Below are 21,239 nucleotides of genomic sequence, written 5' to 3' on the forward strand. Positions count from 1 at the left end.
CACCTGGCACTGCTTGGAGCTGCCTGCCACTACCTAAACTCACCAGGGCTAACCAATAAAAAAGGGTGTCCACCAGCAGAGGACATTTTACCCAGAATCCTCTGAAACTTTTGAGTTGGCGCTATTGATATTCAGTGGAGGGCAACCATGGCTCTATGGAAAAGGTGCAGAAAACTCTTTCTGCTCAAGGGCTCAGTTCCATTTTAGAGCTTTCTGGGACCACTTGAGATGGGCAGAGTCAAAGGCAAAAAGGGTGTGCTCAAAATGCCAGCCTATTTTAGCTTAAAACTCTTAATGCTAGTAATTAAGCCTTAGGAGAGCCATCTCAGCCTTTTAGAATGGGGAAAAACAAAAGCTGGGAAAGTATCAAACAGTGGGCGGTCAGGGGGCATGGCCATGGCAAGGGAGCATGGCCTTCTGGGACTTCAGACAGGTTAGGTTTGGCCCCAGGACCTGAGTTTCCTCCCTCCTGCTCTATGGCAATTGGTTTAAGTGGCACATACTACATATCGAGAGGCACACAAATGTAGGCCAAAACAGAACCCGAAAAAGCAGAAACCAAGGAGAGGCATTTGAGTGATCTAGTGGGTGTACTTGGCTCCATGTTACAGCCAAGTGTGCCAACTTATGAGGAAAAACAGCCCTCAGTAACAGGAAGAAAACATCCTCAGTGTTCTTAAGAACTGGGCCTCTATTAAGGGCATCGTCTTCGTTTCCTTCACATGGAACTTCCTCCGAGATCTTGCACACCCATGGCTTAGGATGCAGGTATGTCAGACATTCTATTCAGCTGCTTTATCTCTGCTTTCCTCTGCTTGGCTCAGTTGAGAACACAGAATGCTCATCATCATTCAGTCTTGGACCTGCTTAATGGTTAGGGTTGCCCACTCCTTTTTTGGTTGCCCCCATCCAATCATGGAAACACCTGAAAGGGTCCATTTACACATGCCCAGAATTACTTCCATTGGCTGGGATTGTAGTGGAAGGAATTCTGAAAGCTCTGTCCATGATGCTTGCTTGCTTGTGTGTGTGTATGTGTGTGTGTGTGTGAATCACAGATCTAAGCCATCACTTGATGTTGCGGTCAACAAGGGACGAACAAAATGGGTGGGATTTACTATTAGGTCATGCCATTGGAGAGAAAGCCTGGTTTAGATGCAACACCCAATTCAGTGTGGTTGGCCTGAACAGGTTTTGGCCTCATTCCCCTAATGGGGCACTTGAATATATTCATAGCTTGAGCAAAACGTAGCTTGCCAGAGTGTTTGAATCAGGCAGAATAGGGTATGGAGAGGCAGGGGAATGTGAGATGATCTAATCTGGATTGGCCATTATGCAGAAGTGGGCCAAAACATTGGTGTAAACAAAGCCCGTCTTCTTAACTTGACCCTCCCTCAACCTCTTCCTTGCAACTCATATTTGGGAGCCACTGTGATGTAGTGGCTAGTGTTGGACCGAGACTTGAGAGATCTGGCTTCTGGTCCCCAGTCAGCCATGAAGCTCACTGGGTGACTTTGGGCCAGTCACTGACTCTCCACCTAACCTACCTCACAGGACCGTTGTGAGGATAATACAGACAGGACAAGGGCTATGTGAGCCACCTTGGGTTCCTTGTGAGAAGGGAAAAGGCAGGCTATAAATAGAAATATTTCCAGCAAGGAGTGGAGGACAATGCCGTTTCTTCGATCTCTTTCCTTCCCATTCCAGCCAACTGACCCCCCTCCCCATCTTCCACCCCAATCTTCCCATTGATTTAAGAGTCCACGCCCAGCACTGGGGTTAGAGAAGTGACAATATTTTATTAGTTTGGTGGGAGGGCTGGCAATTGAAACCCATCTCCTGGTTTGTCTCTTGACAGTCTGCATCTTGATTTCAAGAGTGACAGCTTCAAAAGGAACAAAAACTCAAAACGGAATCGGGACAAGGAAGGGGCAGGGAATGAATTGGCGACGACGGAACAAACAGAGGAGCGGGCGCAAAGCCGTACATTCTTCCTTCTCCAAATGTGAGCGTGGAGGTTTGCAGGGGGTCGGGCCCACCTGTGGGACGGCCAGGCCCCATTGAGGGCTCTGAGTGAGCAGGGGGGTTCTCCAAATGCACTTGTTCTCTTCACAGTGTGGAAGTGACAAAAGAACTTCTCAGCCTTCTCTCTCTCTTAGAAGGTCCAGAGCCCTATGTAGGATGGAATCTGGCAACCCTTCAGTACTACAATCCCAATCAATGCCTGTCCAAAGAGATTAAACCTTGGGGGACCAGAATATAAAATAAAATCAGCCCCGAAGGCAATGTCTTTTAATCTATCTCAAGAGCCCCGTTAATAAATGCTAAGTATAGGGTATATGCCTTAGTCTGACACCCAACTGCAACCCTACAAAAGCTAGTAAAATGGTATAGTCCAGAGGCACTCTTGCCCACTCCCTTCAGTAGTGGATAAAAATTATAGTGCATTTGGCGTACACCATCAAGAGATGGCAAAAGGACGTAACCCAAGCGGAGGCCACTACCTTCCCCCGGTTTCAGATGCCGAGATGGCTCATCCCCCAAAATGCATTGCTTTGGAAGGTGATCAAGTGATACAGCAGCATCCTACTGCGATTGGCATGTTTCTACTGTAAGGAAACGACAAAAATTGGCATTTGCTTATCAGTCTAGCCCTATGATGGACAAACCCTCCCCATTCCCCAAATCATGGCTGGACTTACTCCCCAGCCTTGGAACGTCTGGGATGGATGAAGACCAGGCCCTCTGATCTGTTTCAGCAACTTTGTCCCCTTATCCCTTACATCTTTTGAGGGAGGAGAGAGAGAGGAACAGGGGAGGGGGAGAACTGAAATCTTCTCCTCTCTCCAAACTAGTAAGTAAGGTGCTGATGGAAGTTAACTGGGCCAAGGGAAGCAGAGAGTTAACCTACTCAGGTCAACCCCACTTTAGCTGGCTTTCCAATAAATTAAGTGCAACTAGTGAGGAGTTCAAAAGGAAGCATAATACAAGTGGAGACGGAAAAGGCGAGCAAGTGCCTTGCTGGAAGTTTGATTCCAATGCTGGAGGCAGGCTAAGTTAGCAACGGGCAATTCTTGTCTCACACATAAGCTACAGGCGTCTGATGATAAAAGAAAAAAGAAAAGAAAAAATGAGGGGGAAAAAATCCCTGCAAAACGAAGTTGCGAATGAGTGCAGTGGTTGGACTACGCGGTGATTGCAGCACTGCGGAAAACAGCGTTAGGTGCGTGATTAGGGTACTTCTAGGGCGAGGCAGACAGGTTAGCATGTGAGAGATGAAATTGCAAAATGACAGTTGGCCCTGCGCAAGGTTAGGATGATGCATGTGTGACAGCCCTACCACGCAACGGAGTGTCGGTTAGCTATGTGAACACATGAGGTTTTTAGGGTGTGTGTGCATGTGTGTGTGTGATGGAGTCCCCGCCTTTGCACGTCGACGCTGCAGATTCAACGAACGATCTGGGTGACCGCACCTTTGTGGAGGCATTCAGATGAAAGTAGCTGAGATACCCAGAGACGCCACCTGATGCAAGCAGTGTGTGTGTGTGTGCGTGCGTGCATGCGTGCGTGCGTTTGTGTATACACACCTTAAGAGTGACGAAGACTTGAAAGTGCAGGAGAGGAGGAAGGAGAGAATGGCAGGAGGTAGGGCTGGTGATGAAAGCTATAAAAGCCCAGAATGGGTGCGTGAGAAGGCAAACGGAAGAACGAAAACGAGGAGGGAGAGGGAACGGTTTGGGGGTGAGAGGGCATGGCTCAGCGTGGAAGGTTGTGTGGAACCTACCCCTCTCCCCTAGTAGATACCACCAACTCCCCCCCACCCCACATGGTAACGCCCACCGCCCCAGTGACACCACATCTCCCCCCCCCACCCCCAGCACCCAGGAGCTCAGTTCATCTCTTCAAAGAATTTGTAGGTGGGGTTCTCGTAGCCATGGTTTTGCATCTTGTTCAGCTGCCGCTCCTCCGGACTGACCATGGGGTCCACCTGCCATGTCAAGACAAAACAAAGAAGAACAGGGTAAACACAGCAACGTGGGCTCAGTATGACTCCACGAACAAAGGCTACAGGCCTGCAGGGTCAGGACACTCAGAGGACGGTGTGTACGGTTTAAAGAAGAAACCCCCAGGGAGCGCTGGCAAATGACGTCCAGAATATGGAAGGGGGCAGCAGAGGAGGAGTCTCTTAAAATTCTCAACTTGCCTTACCAAACTACAACTCCCAGGGTTCTTTGGGAGAGGGAAGCCATGTCAGGTGGAACCAGTACCAAAGAAAAAAAACTACACAAGGTTGTGGTGCAGGGTTGGGGGAACTAGTGGCCCTCCGGGTCTTGTTGTATTACAATTCCCATCATCCATGCTGGCTGGGGTTGATGGGAGTTGGGCATCCAACATAATCTGGAAGGGCCGTAGTCCCCTGCCCTGTTGTAGCGGATAGCTTCACACCTGGCACAAGATTCCTATGCAGAAGGTGTCATTTTTATTTCGCTTTGTGGACGCAATTTGTACATTCTTGGAGAAAGCTTGATTTTGCCATATTTGAGTTCATTAGGGTGACCATATGAAAAGGAGGACAGGGCTCCTGTATCTTTAACAGTTGCATAGAAAAGGGAATTTCAGCAGGTGTCATTTGTATATATGGAGAACCTGGTGAAATTCCCTCTTCATCACAACAGTTAAATCTGTAGGAGCTATACTAGAGTGACCAGATTTAAAAGAGGGCAGGGCACCTGCAGCTTTAACTGTTGTGATGAAGAGGAAATTTCACCAGGTTCCCCATATATACAAATGACAGCTGGTGAAATTTCCTTTTCAATACAGCTGTTAAAGATACAGGAGCCCTGTCCTCCTTTTCATATGGTGACCCTAGAGTTCAGAAAGTTTCCCTTTCAGGCGAATGTGGCTAGAAACCTGCTTTGATTCCCCCCACCCCACCCCACTTTTCAGTGCAGTAGATGGCTTGATTCACTTCCATCAGTCATTCAGGGTTGTTCGCTCTGGAAGTGCTTTTTTGGGGGTGCGTCCCCACAGCCGTATACAGTGTGGGGCGCAAAAGCTCAGGCTGCTGGTTTGTGGAGAAGTTTTGCTCGGCCCTTCAGGATGACGGCTGGATCAGAGACCCACTCACTTCAGATTGACTCGGAAATAAGCAGAATCCCACCCCCACAATCAGAATTAACTTGTTTCTTTTCTAAATCAATCCAAGGCTCTGAAAATATCACTCTCTGCCCTGCCAGCCCCCCTGATCGCCAAAACAGCCCCCCAACCAGCCCCCCTCCCCCAACACACTCCCCTTTTCCCTTTACTTATCAATCTGGGTGGTGGCATGCAGTTAAGAAAGAGGACTGTCCTTCCCTACACTCTTGTCATCCTGGTGTGTTGCAGAACAAAGCTTCAGGAAGAAAGGGCCTTTGGGATGTGTGGTTTTCCCAAGGACGACTACAATGGCAATAGCCTTTGGGAGGACTACACATCCCAAGGACCACTGTGCCGCTCCTCCTGGCACAATGGTGTAGAACATCAACAGTAGAGCCCTACCGGATCAGACCAAGGGTCCATCTAGTCTAGCATTCTGTTCACACAGTGGCCAACCAGCTGCCCATGGGAAGCCCACAAGCAGGACATGCGTGCAACAGCACCCTCCCACCCATGTTCCCCAGCAACTGCTGTACATAGGCATACATCCTCTGATCCTGGAATTGGCACATAGACATCAGGAACGGTAGCCATTGATAGCGTTATCTTCCATAAACGTATCTAATCCCCACTTTAAAGCCATCCAAAGTGGTGACCATCACTGCAATCTTGTGGAGGTGACTTCCATAGTTTCGTGGTGCGCTTTGGGAAGGACTTCCTTTTAACCGTCCTGAATCTCCCACCAATCAGCTTCTGCATCGGAGCAACTGTGGTGGTGGTGGGGAAAGGGATACCCTCCCTCTCCACGTGCCACCACTGCCGCTTGATCGATCAATAAAGGGAAGGGGGAGCAAAGATGAGTTTTTTGAAGGGTGGAGGGGGGAAAGAGAAAGCAGGCTGGGGTGGGGGTGGGAACCTGGCAATTCTTCTCCGACTCAGATTTTAATCCACGGTGGAGAAGAACACAGGGATTTTTTTAGGAGCCCCACAGTTCTTTCCCAAACTCAAACTCCAAAAACTCTGTCAGCATCCCTAGAGGAGGTGGCCTTTTCCAACTGTACCTCAACAATGCCGTGGCTGATGGTCCCATAGGGCTTCCGGCGAACCATCAGGAGGCTGATGATGATCACCATGGCAACAGCCACCGCCACTACCAGGAGGCCTATCAGAGCACCCCTGTTGATGGTTACCAAGGTGTCCGGCTCCTGCGGAGGAAGAGATTCAAAGAGACTTTAGTACGGTCAGCTCTCCTTATCTTCTCAAAGTTTCACGTAGCTAAAGAAGCAAATCCTCCAGCCTACAACGTAAGGAGGGGTGGTAGAGGAGAAACTCCTAAAGTAAGAGGCCTCTGCAGAAAGAGAGGAGATCCTTCCTGCTTTTAGGACCTTTGGTTTCAAAACCATCTCCAGGTGATTGCTCCGGCAGGCAGGTGTCCATGAGTCAACGAGGGAATTGTACAAAATGAATGAAAAAGAAAAAGTTACGTTGTGCCTCTCAGCGAGATCGTAGGAACCTGTGAACTTCGAACGCAATCACCTTTTGCCTAATACTCAAACAACCAGTGGAGGCTGGTGGCTCTGGCGTCATTGGGTCTGCAAATCTGCTCTGGGTTTCAGTCAGAACCAGCCAGAACTCTAAATGAGCGATCCAAGGTGCTTCCTTTAGAGTTTTGATTGGTTCTGATCAAAACCTGGAGCGGATTCATTATGAGTCTTGGGTGAGGATCCAATAGGAGCTCCATCAGATGAGTGTTTCATTGCACACTCGTTGCTGGGCACTCACAGACTTTCACAGGTCCCTCTCATGACTTTGTCTGCCTTTCGCCCCTTCTAGCCTTCTTCGCACTGCAAAAGAACACCCCAGTAAGTCCAACATATTTTTTGAGACGGAACTTGCCACTATCTCCCGCTGTGTGCAGGAGAGCAGTGCGATCGAAACAGCTAACTGAACAGGTCAAGTGTATGTTGTTTATTTCCTCTTTCCTCTCCCTTGAGAAGGAGGAAGTAATGAGGGACAAATGCATAGGTGGAGAAGTGATGGTAAGGAAATGCGATTTCCCCCCGTGTGATGACGCTCGAGGACTGTGCCCTTAATACGAAAATTAAATAACTTTAAGCATCAGATTACTTACAGCCAGCTTTTTGAAAGTGACTTAACAATTACATCATCATCATCATCATCATCATCATAGAAGGTGAGTAAAGCCCAGCGACATCAACTCATGGCTTTCAAGGCGGAATAATCTGAAGGCAAACTTCATTCTAAACTAGACTTGACGTAAGAGGATTTGGGATCTGGATCCTTCATTCAGCCAACCCCAGAACTATTTTATAGCCACATAGCACTGTGAGGGTAGTATTCTGAAGGGTAAGAAAGGGAAAAGGGTATCTCCTCCTGAAACATCCCTGTATAGCACAGATCTGGTGGGATTCTTTTAACCTCATGGTATGCATCCTCCACCCCTATTACCCTTCTAGAATAAAGCTGTTAGGATTTGACTAGGCCAATGAACTCCTCTTCTCCTATGTCTGGTTTCCTCTTCCTCTCGTTCTCAGCTGTCATCTGGACATTCCATGTGTGTTGGATGCTCAGTGGTCCTTATTGGATAGTTTGGGGGATTTTATTTTCAGGTGGTGTAATTTTGCTTCCAGAGGGATAGCCCTCACTCAGATGACTTCCTGCAACAAAATGTTGCAGTGTATCTACATTTTGGATAGCTCCTTGAGAGTTCTGGCTGGTTCTGACTAAAACCCAGAACGGATTCACAGCCCCACTGAAACCAGAGCCACCAGGCTCCACTGATTGGGCCTATACTCAGTGGCAAATGTGGGTCTACTCCCATGTAATGTGAGGAATGGTGCAGATCACGAGGCCAAGGAGAAACCCCTCATTGTCTCTGTTCTCACCTGTAAAAGCGAGAATAGGGGCCTTGTTGACAGGGGCTGTTGCGAGGATAAAGACAGGAAAGGAATTTGCACACAAAAGGCATGACTTACTCTTAAGAAGAAAAGGATTAGGTAAAGATTACATCAACCCTTGAAAAGTTCAACAGTGTTCACAGTAAGCTCTTGATCCCCGTAGCATTCATCAGGCATTCAGAGCAGAAATAAAACTGGATTTGTTCTTTTGCCCAAGGCCATTTTCACAAATGATACTTAAGTCAATGTTTCCAGTTCCTGCATCTGTAACTCAGATGTAAAAAAAAAAAGTGGGGGGCTAGAACATACTGCTTGGGCTTTTAAAAGGGGGTCCCCTACTTTCTGTGCCGTTTTGCCAAGCGCAGACGTTGTTCAGAACAAGCCAAAAGGCACCTGTAGCATCAGTTTTCAAACGCCACCGCCAAGCTCGGTGGTTGACCATCACCCCTATTTCCCAGTAAACAATGGTCGTCATTATGGTTTCGAGTTTTGTCTTTCCCAGTGAGAAACGGTTTCTGTCTCTGATCTTGCGCCCCCCAGAAATCCTTTAGGGCCCAGGCCCACAGAATCAAAGAAATCTATCAGAAATTCCCTTCCCTTCAAACACAGTTCAAACAGCCATAAACACTGGAGTGAAACATGACATGAAGCAGAGGGTGACCTCGGTCATGGAAACAGTGATGATGATGATGATGATGACGATGATATGTTTTTTGGACTCCCTCGGGATACGTTTTCTTTGGTGTGGGATTCTGCAGGGAAGCAACCTAAGTTCCTCACTTCCTGCAGAGAAATCTGATGCTAGTGATCCTCTTGGAAAAGAGCTGAATTAACAACCAGCCACAACAACAGAGAAGGCAGAGGCCAAGGTGTAGCCAGAGTTTTATGTTACAACAGATGTACGCAGGGCGCAGAGTCAACTGACTCTAATGGGGATCTGGAATCCGGCAGACAACCAAGAGAGCCGTAAAGACATTAGACAAAACATACATAAGAATTTGATGAGATAAATAGCACTTCCTTGCCTCTGCAAAGCCCTGCATTTAATCTCAGAAGAGAATCATTACTTGAGGGTTTTGTGTATTGTGCGAAAGCTTATCGTTGTTACTATCTTGCATGTCCCAGGACAGAGCCCTGGCTTCAAACTGGACCCTGAGCACACCCCTAAATGACGAGCATTTAGGAAAAGCTCCAGGTAGTCAGGGTGCATTTATTTGTTCCTATTAAAATGGATGGCTCCATTGACTTCTATGGGAGGGGCTGCAAGAGAAAAGACTACTGAGGTCCAACATAGAATCACAGAATCGTAGAGTTGGAAGGGGCCCATAAGGCCATCGAGTCCAACCCCCTGCTCAATGCAGGAATCCACATTAAAGCACAGCTGACAGATGGCTGTCCAGCTGCATCTTGAAAGCCTCTAGTGTGGGAGGGCCAACGAACTCCCTAGGTCATTGGTTCCATTGTCATTTTTCCTGATGTCCAGCCGGAAACTGGCTTCCTGTAACTTGAGCCCATTATTCCGTGTCCTGCACTCTGGGAGGATCGAGAAGAGATCCTGGCCCTCCTCTGTGTGTTTTGCCACCCACCAACTTCAGAATCATCGGTCTGGAGAGGAGGAGGCTGGTTTTGCCCCCACCCCCAATCTTAAGAACACAAGAAGAGACAGGTTTCTGGATCAGACCAGAGGTCCATCTAGTCCAGCATTCTGTTCCCATAGTAGCCAACGAGAGGCCCATGGAAAGACCACAAGCAACACCCTCTGGTTTGTATTCCCCAAGAAATTGTATCAAGAGCCTCTTATCTTCTTAATCCCTTGATTTTGGGTTATAGTATTTAGTGTGTGTGGTGGTGGGCATTTTAGTGGATAATTGTTTGTAATTTTTTGGGGGGTGGGGGGAGGGAGACATCTAATAAATAAATAAAAACACCTGCTGTTTTCAGCTAGCTAATTGTCCATTTTAAAATCAATTTTATTGTTACTGATTTATTGTGTTTGTGAGCTGCTTTGGGGCAAAAAAATAGGGGATAACTCAGGGCCTGTTCAGAAGACACCTTAAACCCTGCTGGCTAAGACATTTGGTTAAGCAGCAGGGTTTAAGGCATCTTGTGCAATGCGTTTTGCTAAACCCTGCTCACTCACTAACCACAGTTGGACCGTCTGCATCAGGGTTAGCGGCTCTAACCATGGCTTCAAGTGTTGTGTGCGACAGCACGGCTTGTGGTTAGTTCTAACCCCAGAGAACCACATTTTTTCTAAACACAGAGCCTGAAGTGTCGTCTGAACAGGCCCTAAATAAGATTCTCCCTGGTTAGTCCAGAGGTTCCTTCTCCCTGTGCTCATGGGGCTCGGCGGCTTCTGGTTGCTCTGCCTGCCTTTCTGCAGGCTGTTGAGGCTTTTCCTTTTCCAGGACCTCAGGGGCAGCTTTAGAAGGTTATAGCCACACTATTGATGGCCCCATGCTGTTGATGACCACAGGCTAATTCTGGCCCATTTGTTTTTATTTTCAGCTGGTCTAACTGTGTCATGGAATGCAGCTGGAAAACCTCAGTGACCTCCAACTCCCAACATTATTTATTTATTTATTTATTTATTTATTTATTTATTTATTATAGCATTTTAATCCCACCCTTTAGCCAAAAAAGTATCTAAGGCTGCTATATTAGCTGTTGCTTTCTTAGAGGCGAGAATCTCGATCTTATCAACCTGTCTATCAAGAAGGAGAACAATCCAAAAACAAGGTTGATCTCTACCGGCAAGTAAAAAAAAGAAGTAATTAATAAGTCAACATCCTTGAAAACTTGGCCAATGAAAATGTGTAAGCATTTCTTAAAAGAAAAATCCAGAAGTTGCTCACACGACAAAACAATAGCATGGAAAGGTGTCCTTTTCTAAAAAGCAGAGATGTAGCCAAACGAAGGGAAGTTAAAGAAACAAAATTCTATCAGTTGAAACATAATAAAATGCCTAATATGGTAGGACCAAAAAAAAAAACAAAGAGAGAGAGAGAGAGAGAGGGAGGAGGGGGGAAGAATGAGAAGCATCTAGATAGAGTCATAAAAGCCTGGGGAAGAATTTTAAAAGGGTTGCATTAGGAGCAGGAAGCCTGCCAGAGAGAATCGCTCAGGTCATTAGACCATCAAGATGTAAAAAGAGCACTTAAGGAAGACAGAAATATTGCAGAGAAGTTAAATGAGTGCTTTGCATCTGTCTAAGACAAAGAGAAGGCTGCAGGGAGATACACCCAAACTGTTCCCCATGAAGACGATAAATCTGAAGAAATGACACAAACTGAATCGTCTTCGGAGGACATTTTAGAGCAAACGGGGAGATCAAACCCATAAATCACTAAGGTGCAGATGGAATCCTCCCAAGAGTTCCTAAAAGGAACTAAAAAAAGAGAGGAGAAAGTGGTAACATCAGCACCTGGGTTGAGCTGCAGCAATCTGGCTCTGAAGCCTAGACTTTGCGGGCGGGTTGTTGTGCTGAATGGTGATCACATGTGCAAAAATAAAGGTGCTGGGCATGGCAAAACCCTTTGCACCCAGATTAAACTCCGCTGCTGAACATGGAACACACCTGCCCAACAGGTGCTGAGCACTGCCAGCCTCAATGGCATCCAACCCCTTTCTTTGGGAGGTGGTGGTGATGGAAATGAATCCAAGCGCCCTCTTCCCAATCACGTCGACGGTGCCAAACATCTGTTTCGCAGAGTGCTCTGTCCATGCAGCGGAGCCTGAGTGCTTCTACCAGAGAACCACAACACTGTCATGTATTGGCATGGGATGGGGGGTTAATTCAGATCAAAACCTTGGCATGGGTGTTGTGTAAGGCAGTGGTCTTCAACTGTTCCAGGCCCGAGACCCACCTCGGACTCCAAACCTGCAACATGGGACCCACTGTCACAATTTTCTACGTGCCCAACATGGCAGCAACAGTTTTGCTGTGACCCATCGTGACTGATCTCATGACCCATCAGTTGAAGGCCACTGGTGTAGGGGCTTCTAAATTTTTGTGCCTCGCTGCAGCCTCAATTGGGGCTGTACGAGAAGGTTAAAGACCCCCTACTCCCATGACAGGGTCCCAATCTGGATTGGGGGCCCTACGCTGGCTATTTTTTTTAAAAGTGTCTGCACGCCAGGGCTAAGTATTTAATTCATGAACTGCCCTATCACTGAACTCTCAGAGCAACACGCACATAATAAAAGCAAATACAATAAAGCCAATGAGAAAATCAATGAGAAAACACATTCTACACACAACTGATAGTTTCCATAATACAAAATAGCTAAAAGACAGGCACAGAATAGCAAGTTGTTGCAACAGACTAGTTTCATATATATTCACTCTTACAGTTGGGCATGAATGTAGCTTCATCAAACAAGCTGATTGTTGTTACAGTAGAAAGTAGGCATTTTAGGATTATAAAAATCTTCCATGTCAAAGGTAAGAACATAAGAAGAGCCCTGCTGGATCAGACCAAGGGTCCATCTAGTCATAAGAACATCAGAAGATCCATGCTGGATCAGACCAAGGGTCCATCTAGTCCAGCATTCTGTTCACACAGTGGCCAACCAGCTTTTACCAGGAAACCACAAGCAGGATATGAGTGCAACAGCACCCTCCCACCCATGTTCCCCAGCAAATGTTGTACATAGGCTTACTGCTTCTGCCACTGGAGGTAGCACATAGCCATCAGGGCTAGTAGCCATTGATAGCCTTCTCCACCAGGTAACCCCCTTTTAAAGCCATCCAAATTGGTGGCCATCATTACATCTTGTGGCAGTGAATTCCATAGTTTATGCGCTGTGTGAAGAAGACAGATAACTAGAGTCACCATAAGGGTTCCAGTGTGGTGTAGTGGTTAGAGTGTTGGACTTGGATGAGTTGGGTTCTCATCCCCACTTGGCCATGAAGCTCACTGGGTGACTTTGGACCAGTCACCGACTCTCAGCCTAACCAATCTCACAAGGTTCTTGTGAGGATAAAATCACATGCAACCTTGGGCTCCTTAAGGGAAAAGGTGAGAATTAAATGTAATGGACAAACAAGATCAATCTAGTTTGCTCTCAGTTTACAATAGAAGGGGTTTGAGTTTAGATGGATGGATGAATTAATACAAGGGCAGAGAAGGCCTGTAAGGGAGGGTCCAAGATTGGATGCACACCTGACCAGGTGAGCGGGCAAGATGTAGTAGTTTCTGGCTGGCTCCAAAGCCACTTACCAGCTCATCGCGTTGGATCTCTTGGGATTTGTACACCATGCCTTTGACGTCTGAGGCAGACACATTGACCTAAGATGAGGGAGGTGAGAAGATTTCAGATATGAGAATAGCTACACAACTGGGGAAGGTGGATCAGGACAGAAGAGGACTATAGGTAAGCAAACTACATCAGAACATAAGGAGAGCCCTGCTGGATCAGGCCAAGGGTCCATCTGGTCCAGCACTCCATCCACACAGTGGCCAACCAGCTGTCAACCAGGGAACCACAAGAAGGACACGGTACAACAGCACCCTCCCACCTATGCTCCCCAACAGCTAAAGTATACAGGCTTACTGCTCTGGCTACTGGAGGTAGCACATAGCCATCAGGACTTGAAGCCATTGATAACCTTCTCCTCCAGGGATTTATCCAACCCCCTTTTAAAGCCATCCAAATTGGTGGCCATCACCACATCTTGTGGTAGTGAATTCCGCAGTTGAACTACGCGCTGTGTGAAGAAGTCCTTCCTTTTATCTGCCCGGAATTTCCCACCAATCAACTTCATGGGATGACCCCAGGTTCTAGTATTATGGGAGATCTTCCTTCTCCTCCACACCAAATTACTGCAAGCAAAAAGGGGAATTTGCAGACTTGAGGCTCATCCAGTGTAAAATAGCACTATCTCCCAGATACATGACCTAAGTGGTCCAGAACTTCCCCTTTACAAGCATCTATCCTCATGTCAAAAATCTTTCTGAGTGTGGAAGAGCTAACACATCAGAGAGTTTGCCGGGCATCCTTTGCATGGCATCGAAATCTGGTTTTATACCCACAACAGAATGTATAGGCTTGGTGAGTCCCTTCTTTATTTAAAAACAACAACCACAAAACTCAGAAGGGACATAGGATTAATAAGACATAGAAGAAGATAAACTGATGAATGTAATGAGGTGGTTACAGGGTTGGACTAGGCCCAGGTTCATACCCCCATTTAGCCATGAAGCTTTATGAGTGGCCGTGAACCAGTCACACTCTCTCAGCCTAGCCTACCTCACAGGGTTGTTGTAAGGTTAAAAAGGGGTGGGGGAACGAGGTACAGTGCCTTGAGATCCTGGAGGAAAGGGAGGATATAAATGCAATAACAAAAATAACGAATGTCGAAGCATGCACTCTGAACTTACCTTACGTTCGTACTCATATAGCAAGGCTTTGTCGCTAGTGGGGTAGTCATATTCTGCCAGCCCTGAAGCTGTGGAGAAAGTAATCTGGTGAGGGATGTAGCATCACAAGCCCCAACTCTTCACATTTTAATGATGCCCACTCCCCTTGTTCTGGGATTAACTTTGAGTGAGACATACCCTGACACAGCGAAGGTTGGTGGCTCCAGGGTCCTTGGAGTGGTGAATCCGCTTCAGGTTTCAGTTAGACATCTAAAGAAGCTATCCAAAGTGCTGAATCCCATCCTGACTGGTTCTGACTGAAACCTGGAGTGGATTCGCCGCCATGCTGACAATGGAGCCATCGGACTCCACGACCCCAATATCTTCCCTCCCCCTTCCATGAAAACATTTTGGGAAGGCATCATTGTCGAATATGGAGCAGGACACTCACCTTTCTTGTCAGCTTGTTCAGAATCTGCCCGTTCCCCACAGAGCACCAGAAGGAAAGAGAGAGCATGGCAGAAAAGGGGGAGGGGAAAGAACAGAAAAAGAAAGACATTTTTGAGGCCAAGAATAAAAGAGAGACGACACAGCATTGAGAGAGCAGAGTCAAAGGTAGGACTTAGAGCTACTGGTTCTGAAACTGTCTTTTGAAGGACGATGAGGGTTGACTGGACACCTATTATGGGTTCCCTCAGTGAGGAAACCAGTAATGGTGGATAGCACTCTCTCTTCTGTAGGAAAGCAATGAGCACATTCTGAGTGTCTGGTTTAATGAACACCAGCAACAGTGAAACCTAAGAAGCAGAGCTGAAGATCTAAGGGCCAAGCTACAGGTTACACTTAATGTATGCCATACAGGCTCACTTTCCAATCATCTTTAAGTAATTACAAGCACAAAGGGCAATTTTGTTTTGGGGGGTGTCAGAGTGCAAAGGGAGCTGTCCCATATATGTAGTCTTGCCTGGTCAATTTCATCGTTCCTTGTATGTTTTGGCTGTCAAAGGGAGGAGGGAAGTGGAGTAGGCAACATACATGGAAATTGACAAGGCAAGACTTCTATAGGCTAATTTGTGCACAGCTGCCAGGGACTGATTGCTGAGTTGCCAATGGAAAAGCACTTACTGCTGCGGTTCCTGCGGTTCCCTGTGGGGAATATTTGCGCAGTTTGTTGGACAGGGAAATATACGCAAATTTAATGGCTGGTAAATAAATGGAGGGGAAATTTGCACACCTGCATTAACTACTTCATTACTGCAGGGCATGCAAATTTCCCTTCCATTTACTTAACAGCCATTAAATTTGGACAAATTGCATCTTATTAGCCATTACATTTGCATGTATTTCCCTTCCATTACTTACCATTCCCCTAAAATGCAAAATTTCCCAATTTTTCTTTAACCCCCCCCCCCAGACGGTGGCAGAACAGGATGTAGCAAATGGGGCAATAGCACCAGCACTTCTTACTCCTGTCCTCTCCCTCCCAGGGTGGCTTAGAGTGATGTGCAAATGCAAACATTGTGGACTACAGTTACGGAGAAATGTGCAACAGATTCAAATGAGAATGGATTTCTTTGAATCTAACCTGCGGACTCTGCAGCAAACCTGCTTTTTTGGAGTCGTGCAGATTCCATGGACTTGTGGACTATTTTGTTTACTGTTCTACTAAAATAAAAAGGACTGACTGAAAATACACATTTTCCTCCATAGGCTAAAGCATGGGAATCCACATTTGGAGGGGGTGGATTTACACATTTGTGCAAGTGTATGTTTGCGCACGTTTGCAATGCAAACATAAGCCCAGGAAATTGAGAAAAATCCGATCCTTCGATGAGAAGATGACGGAATGAGATGCCTGACAATCTATGAAACACATGGATTTAACAAAATCCATAACTACAACTCCCATAATCTCTGACCATTAGTCAGTCTGGTTGAGGCTTATGGGAGTTAAGGGTCCAAAACATCTGGAGGTCACTAGGTTACCTACCCCCAAATTAGAGCATATTAGATAAATAGGTAGACTGTTGCTTAATTATCATGTCCAGTTCTTGACAAGTGGAAGCCATCATGAGGGTTATCTGATCTCAGAGTCTCAACACAAAGTAAATACCCCCTTTCGCCATAATGAATAATAGGGACACAATCAAAAGAAATGCTCACTGGGGTGTGTGTGTGTGAAGGAAAATGCACACCTTAAATGGGGAAAACATCACTTTATGGAAGGTTTATCACATGAACACTGAATGCTCTCAAGGTATTTTATCTTGGCCCTCATGGTGGCCTGAAACCAATGGGATTCTAGTTGTCATAAATGGGGAGAGGGATAGTCCTTCCTCACTAACCATAAATGAGAGGGTTTCCAACACATTTTGTTAAGAGCATTGCAAATTGTGTCTGGATGTGGGACTTGTCTTTCAATTTCAGAACTTGATTCTGATGTATAATCCCTTTCCCTGTTTTGAGGCCTATCCATATACGGGCAAAAAGGGGCACATGAGAGAGAAATGTGAAGTCCTTGCTTGAGGTGGGGGGGTCACTTCCCCTAATCTGCGTTCAACGCCAACCACATCCCTGGCCCTCCCAGGACTGTGAAGGGAGAAGGCCACAGTGCTTCCTGGCTCCTGGGCTATGGTTCTTGACAGGGCTGGCTCAAGACGTTTTGCTGCCTGAGGTAGAACAGCAAACAATGTCTCACATCCCTCAAACCAAAGTTCATAATACCGAAGGCTGGCCAAGTTATTTTGGCACTTGTGAGACAGCAAATCCCACAAGCGTCTCTCCCTGGGAGAATTTTTTTTACAATAAAAACCAAGTAACTAATGCAACAATTTTCTGCCCTTTCATGACACCCAAAATCTGCCCCCTGAGGCTGCTAGGCTTGGCTGGGGCCTAATGGTAGTGCTGGCCTTGGCTCTTGAAGCTGCTCCCACTGAGTGCAGCAATCTAGGAAAGCAAACTTCATGTGAAAAGCACCCCAAAGACAAAAGCAATAAAAGGAAATAATTTCTTAACTCATGAGCTAGGAACGATTGGGAAAAGGGCTGGAGATAACACAAGCAGCATTGCCACGCAGTCATATAGACCTCTATGGTGCAGCCACTTTTAGAATATAGCTACCCCATCGCAAAATGCATTTTGGAGAACTGAAGAATGGTCAGAAAAGAGCAGCTACAGTTTTAATTTTTGTGAACCGCCCAGAGAGCTTCGGCTATTGGGCGATATAAAAATGTAATAAATAAATAAATAAATAAATATCTATATAAATAAAAATGTAAATGTTAGTTCGAAACAGACGTTATATCTCCGAAAGTTCTTCACCGATTGCTTTGAAATTTTGACACAACGTTGCATTCGAATATGCGAGCGCTGTTATGTAACTATGTTCTATATGGGGTCAAAAGTTTGTCTTAAAATCGAAGAAATAGGCCTCCTAAAAACCAGTCCTGCTGATCACTGTGACATCGCCAACCAGTAGGCCAATCCACTGCCTCTGCCTCCTCTCCTATTTGCATGTTCTCTCCTATTTGCTCTTATAAGTCATTGTGACATCGCTAACCAGTAGGCCAATCCACTGCCTCTGCCTTCTCTCCTATTTGCATGTTCTCTCCTATTTGCTCTTATAGGTCATTGTAACATCGCCAACCAGTAGGCCAATCCACTGCCTCTGCCTCCTCTCCTATTTGCATGTTCTCTCACAATTGGCTGAGTGAATATAGATGTCACACCTGTGACAGTTACACGTTCTGAAGAAAGGTAACTGCCAGGAGTTTCCACTAACCTCCTCACTGTAAAAACATCCTTTTTTAAAACCAAACAGTAGACTAATCCACTGCCTCTGCCTCCTCTCCTATTTGCATGTTCTCTCACAAAACTTTGCAATGGCATGCGGCTTGCAGTAAAAAAATTACTGAGCAACATCATAGAAGGAACAACCTTGACAGGACCTTTCAGAGGTGAAGATGTCCTCATTCCTCGCATTCCTATGATTCCAACAGATATGCCATTTCAATTTAAGAGATTACAATTCCCAATTCGATTGGCGTTTGCAATCACCATCAACAAAGCTCAGGGCCAATCTTTAGAATTGTGCGGTTTAGATCTAGACACAGATTGCTTCTCACATGGACAATTATATGTTGCGTGTTCTAGAGTCGGCAAACCAGACAATCTCTATATCTACACAGACAATGGAACAACTAAAAATATTGTATATCCACAAGCATTGTGAAATTAAACATATTAGAAACATCCGCTTTGTCTTTTCTTTCTTTTCAATTTAACCAGACTGAGCCAGAGCAACGCGTGGCAGGGTACAGCTAGTAAATAAATAAAATCAAGGGTGGGGTCGGATGGGGAGATCCTCTTCTGGCAGTGGAGGCTGGGGTCTCCGATGTCAGTGCGGCTGTGAATCATAGAATAGTAGAGTTGGAAGGGGCCTATAAGGCCATCGAGTCCAACCCCTGCTCAATGTAGGAATCCACCCTAAAGCATCCCTGACAGATGGCTGTCCAGCTGCCTCTTGAAGGCCTCTAGTGTGGGAGAGCCCACCACCTCCCTAGGTAACTGGTTCCATTGTCATACTGCTCTAATAGTCAGGAAGTTTTTCCTGATGTCCAGCCAGAATCTGGCTTCCTGTAACTTGAGCCCATTATTCTGTGACCTGCTGTGACTTTCAGTCAGAACTCTAAAGGAGCTCTCCAGGGTTCTGACTATTGGTCCTTTAGAGTTCTGACTGGTTTTGATTGAAACCCATAGCAGATTCACAGCCTCACTGGCACTGGACCCATTAGTCACCACTGTCTTCTGGACTTCATAGTTTGGTAAGAAAGATTATTCATGGGGAGGGGGCATAGGAAAGATTATTGTGGGGAGAGGACATGGGAGGAGTATTATGAACTCTATGGACAGAGAAAGAAGTTGTTCTTTCTAAGACAGACTTCCCCAACCTGTCCTCCAGATGTACTTGGACTATAGTTCCCATCACCCAACCATGCTGAATGGGGAAGACAGGATTTGTAGCCTCAACACATCTGGAGGGCACCACGTTGCTTACTGAACAGGAGGCCCAGGTTCAGAGATTGGTTTTGCCCTCCTTCCGTGGGAAATCAATCTTTGTCGGAGGGGAAGGGAACATCAGAATTTACAGATCCCAGAGTCAACTGCAGAGGGAGTGGAGAGGAGGTGGGAGTCAGTCCTCTAGACTAGCTGGACATCAGAATTTGGGTCAAGAAGACCTTCCTTGAAGGAGGAGTCCAGTAAAAGTCTGTCCAGTGCGGTGAGAAACTGTCCATTTAGTTGAAAGGCAACTGCCTTGCTTTGTTTGGCTAATTAAGCTTAAAGAATAAGCTCCTAGCATTCATAGTCCCTTCAAGTGTGAAGGGTTTTGTTTTTGTTTTGACTGAAGAAAGATTTTGTGGATTGCACAGCAAATCTCACATTTCGGTAGGAGGGCTTGGAATCATGACAGTGGGAGAAGTGAGGACAGATGTCAGCATGTGAGCCCTGCCCAAGGATGCTGGCCCTGAACTCTCCTGGCTTATTCACTGAGTTCCTTCCAAACATAAAAGGAGAAAGTACTTGTTTACAGAATACAACAGCAGTTTATGTAATCCACTTTCACAGAACGTGGCAATCGCTTATGTGGCTTTAAAAAATCAGATACATTTATGGATGTCTACCAGTAACATCGAACCATGATACCTAACAGAACTTCCATGCCCAGTGGCAGTATATCTCCAGGTCTGGTGCACTGGATTAGATCATTCAGATTTGCCACTGGCTACTTCTCCTCCCTGTATCTCACTGCCAGGGCAGTGGGGAAAATGTGCTGAAGTCAGGCAGCTATGCTGAGGACAGACGGCAAAGGAGAACTTCCCGCAATGTCCTGCTCATAAGTCTCCCAGGGGCTTCCAGCTGACTGACTATCCCAGAACTAGTCTAGATGGTCCTTTTGTCTGATCCAACACGGTACTTCTTACATTCTCCCAAGTCTCTCTCTCTCCCCTCCCCCTTCGCTCCGCGTGCTTCCTGCTAGCTAGGTCTTTCATGTCTCAAACCCTCTGGAGTAGCAGATTTGGAGCTATTTATAGATCTCATTATTTCGTTCATTCAGTAAAAGACTTCAAGTCCCTTTTGTAGGCTTATTACCATTCCTCCACCCCCCTCGCCCCCCCAGCGAAGGATGTTATTGCCTTGGGGCAAGTTCTCATTGGACAGAGTGATCCTATCCACCTATTGGCTGGGATAGGATTGCAATGTTATTTCCATGAACCGGCGGCAGAAAAAGTTACGCTGGCAGAGACTGTGCCGTTACACCCCACAAGTCAGTGAGGGGTGTCTTTGGAGTGTGGTGTGCACACAATTGATGTATATTAATCAATGCAGATAATAAAGAAAGCTCAAGAGTGATTGTGTGAGGGAAAGGAAAACGCGTATGTGAATGAGTGAAAGGATTGGATGAAAGGTTTCAAAAAAGGTTTTTAAATGTTTTATTCGAAACAAAGCTTGTGAACGTTTAAAAATAAATTTTAATGATTTTGTTTTTAACTACCACAAAAATCCCACGTGTCTGTTTGGCATTTATCATCTGAAGTTTACACATTTAGCACCCAATAATTCACCTCAGCACATATAACTCACAGTGTTTTATTTTATATATTGAAATCCTTCTCCATTTAAACCCCTTTCTCCACATAGTTTGGAGGAAGGTGGTTTTTGTCCCTTGCCTCAGGCGTATCAAGTGGTGGTGCTTGGCTTGAGCAGGGAGTAGCCGCGGCCGGGTCTGTTGTTCAGAGCCTGTGTCGTGGCAGAGACGACCACC

General features: G+C 46.2%; 1 protein-coding gene across 2 annotated transcripts in view; it reads right to left on the reverse strand.

Moving 5' to 3' along the window:
• Positions 1-3,869: 3,869 nt before the first annotated feature.
• APLP1 (amyloid beta precursor like protein 1) overlaps positions 3,870-21,239 on the reverse strand; it is a 50,534-nt gene continuing 33,164 nt past the window's right edge. The window contains exons 13-17 of one of the 2 annotated variants that reach the window (XM_063140687.1): positions 14,868-14,891; positions 14,438-14,505; positions 13,277-13,345; positions 6,198-6,341; positions 3,870-3,988 (exon numbers count right to left, since the gene is read on the reverse strand). In XM_063140687.1, coding sequence (XP_062996757.1) covers positions 3,890-3,988; positions 6,198-6,341; positions 13,277-13,345; positions 14,438-14,505; positions 14,868-14,891 — 404 coding nt within the window. In that variant the 3' untranslated portion in view covers positions 3,870-3,889. The remainder of the gene's footprint in view (positions 3,989-6,197; positions 6,342-13,276; positions 13,346-14,437; positions 14,506-14,867; positions 14,892-21,239) is intronic. The other variant, XM_063140688.1, reaches the window with a different exon arrangement.

The sequence above is a fragment of the Elgaria multicarinata genome, chromosome 13 (genome assembly GCF_023053635.1).
Source record: "Elgaria multicarinata webbii isolate HBS135686 ecotype San Diego chromosome 13, rElgMul1.1.pri, whole genome shotgun sequence".
Lineage (NCBI taxonomy): Eukaryota > Metazoa > Chordata > Lepidosauria > Squamata > Anguidae > Elgaria > Elgaria multicarinata.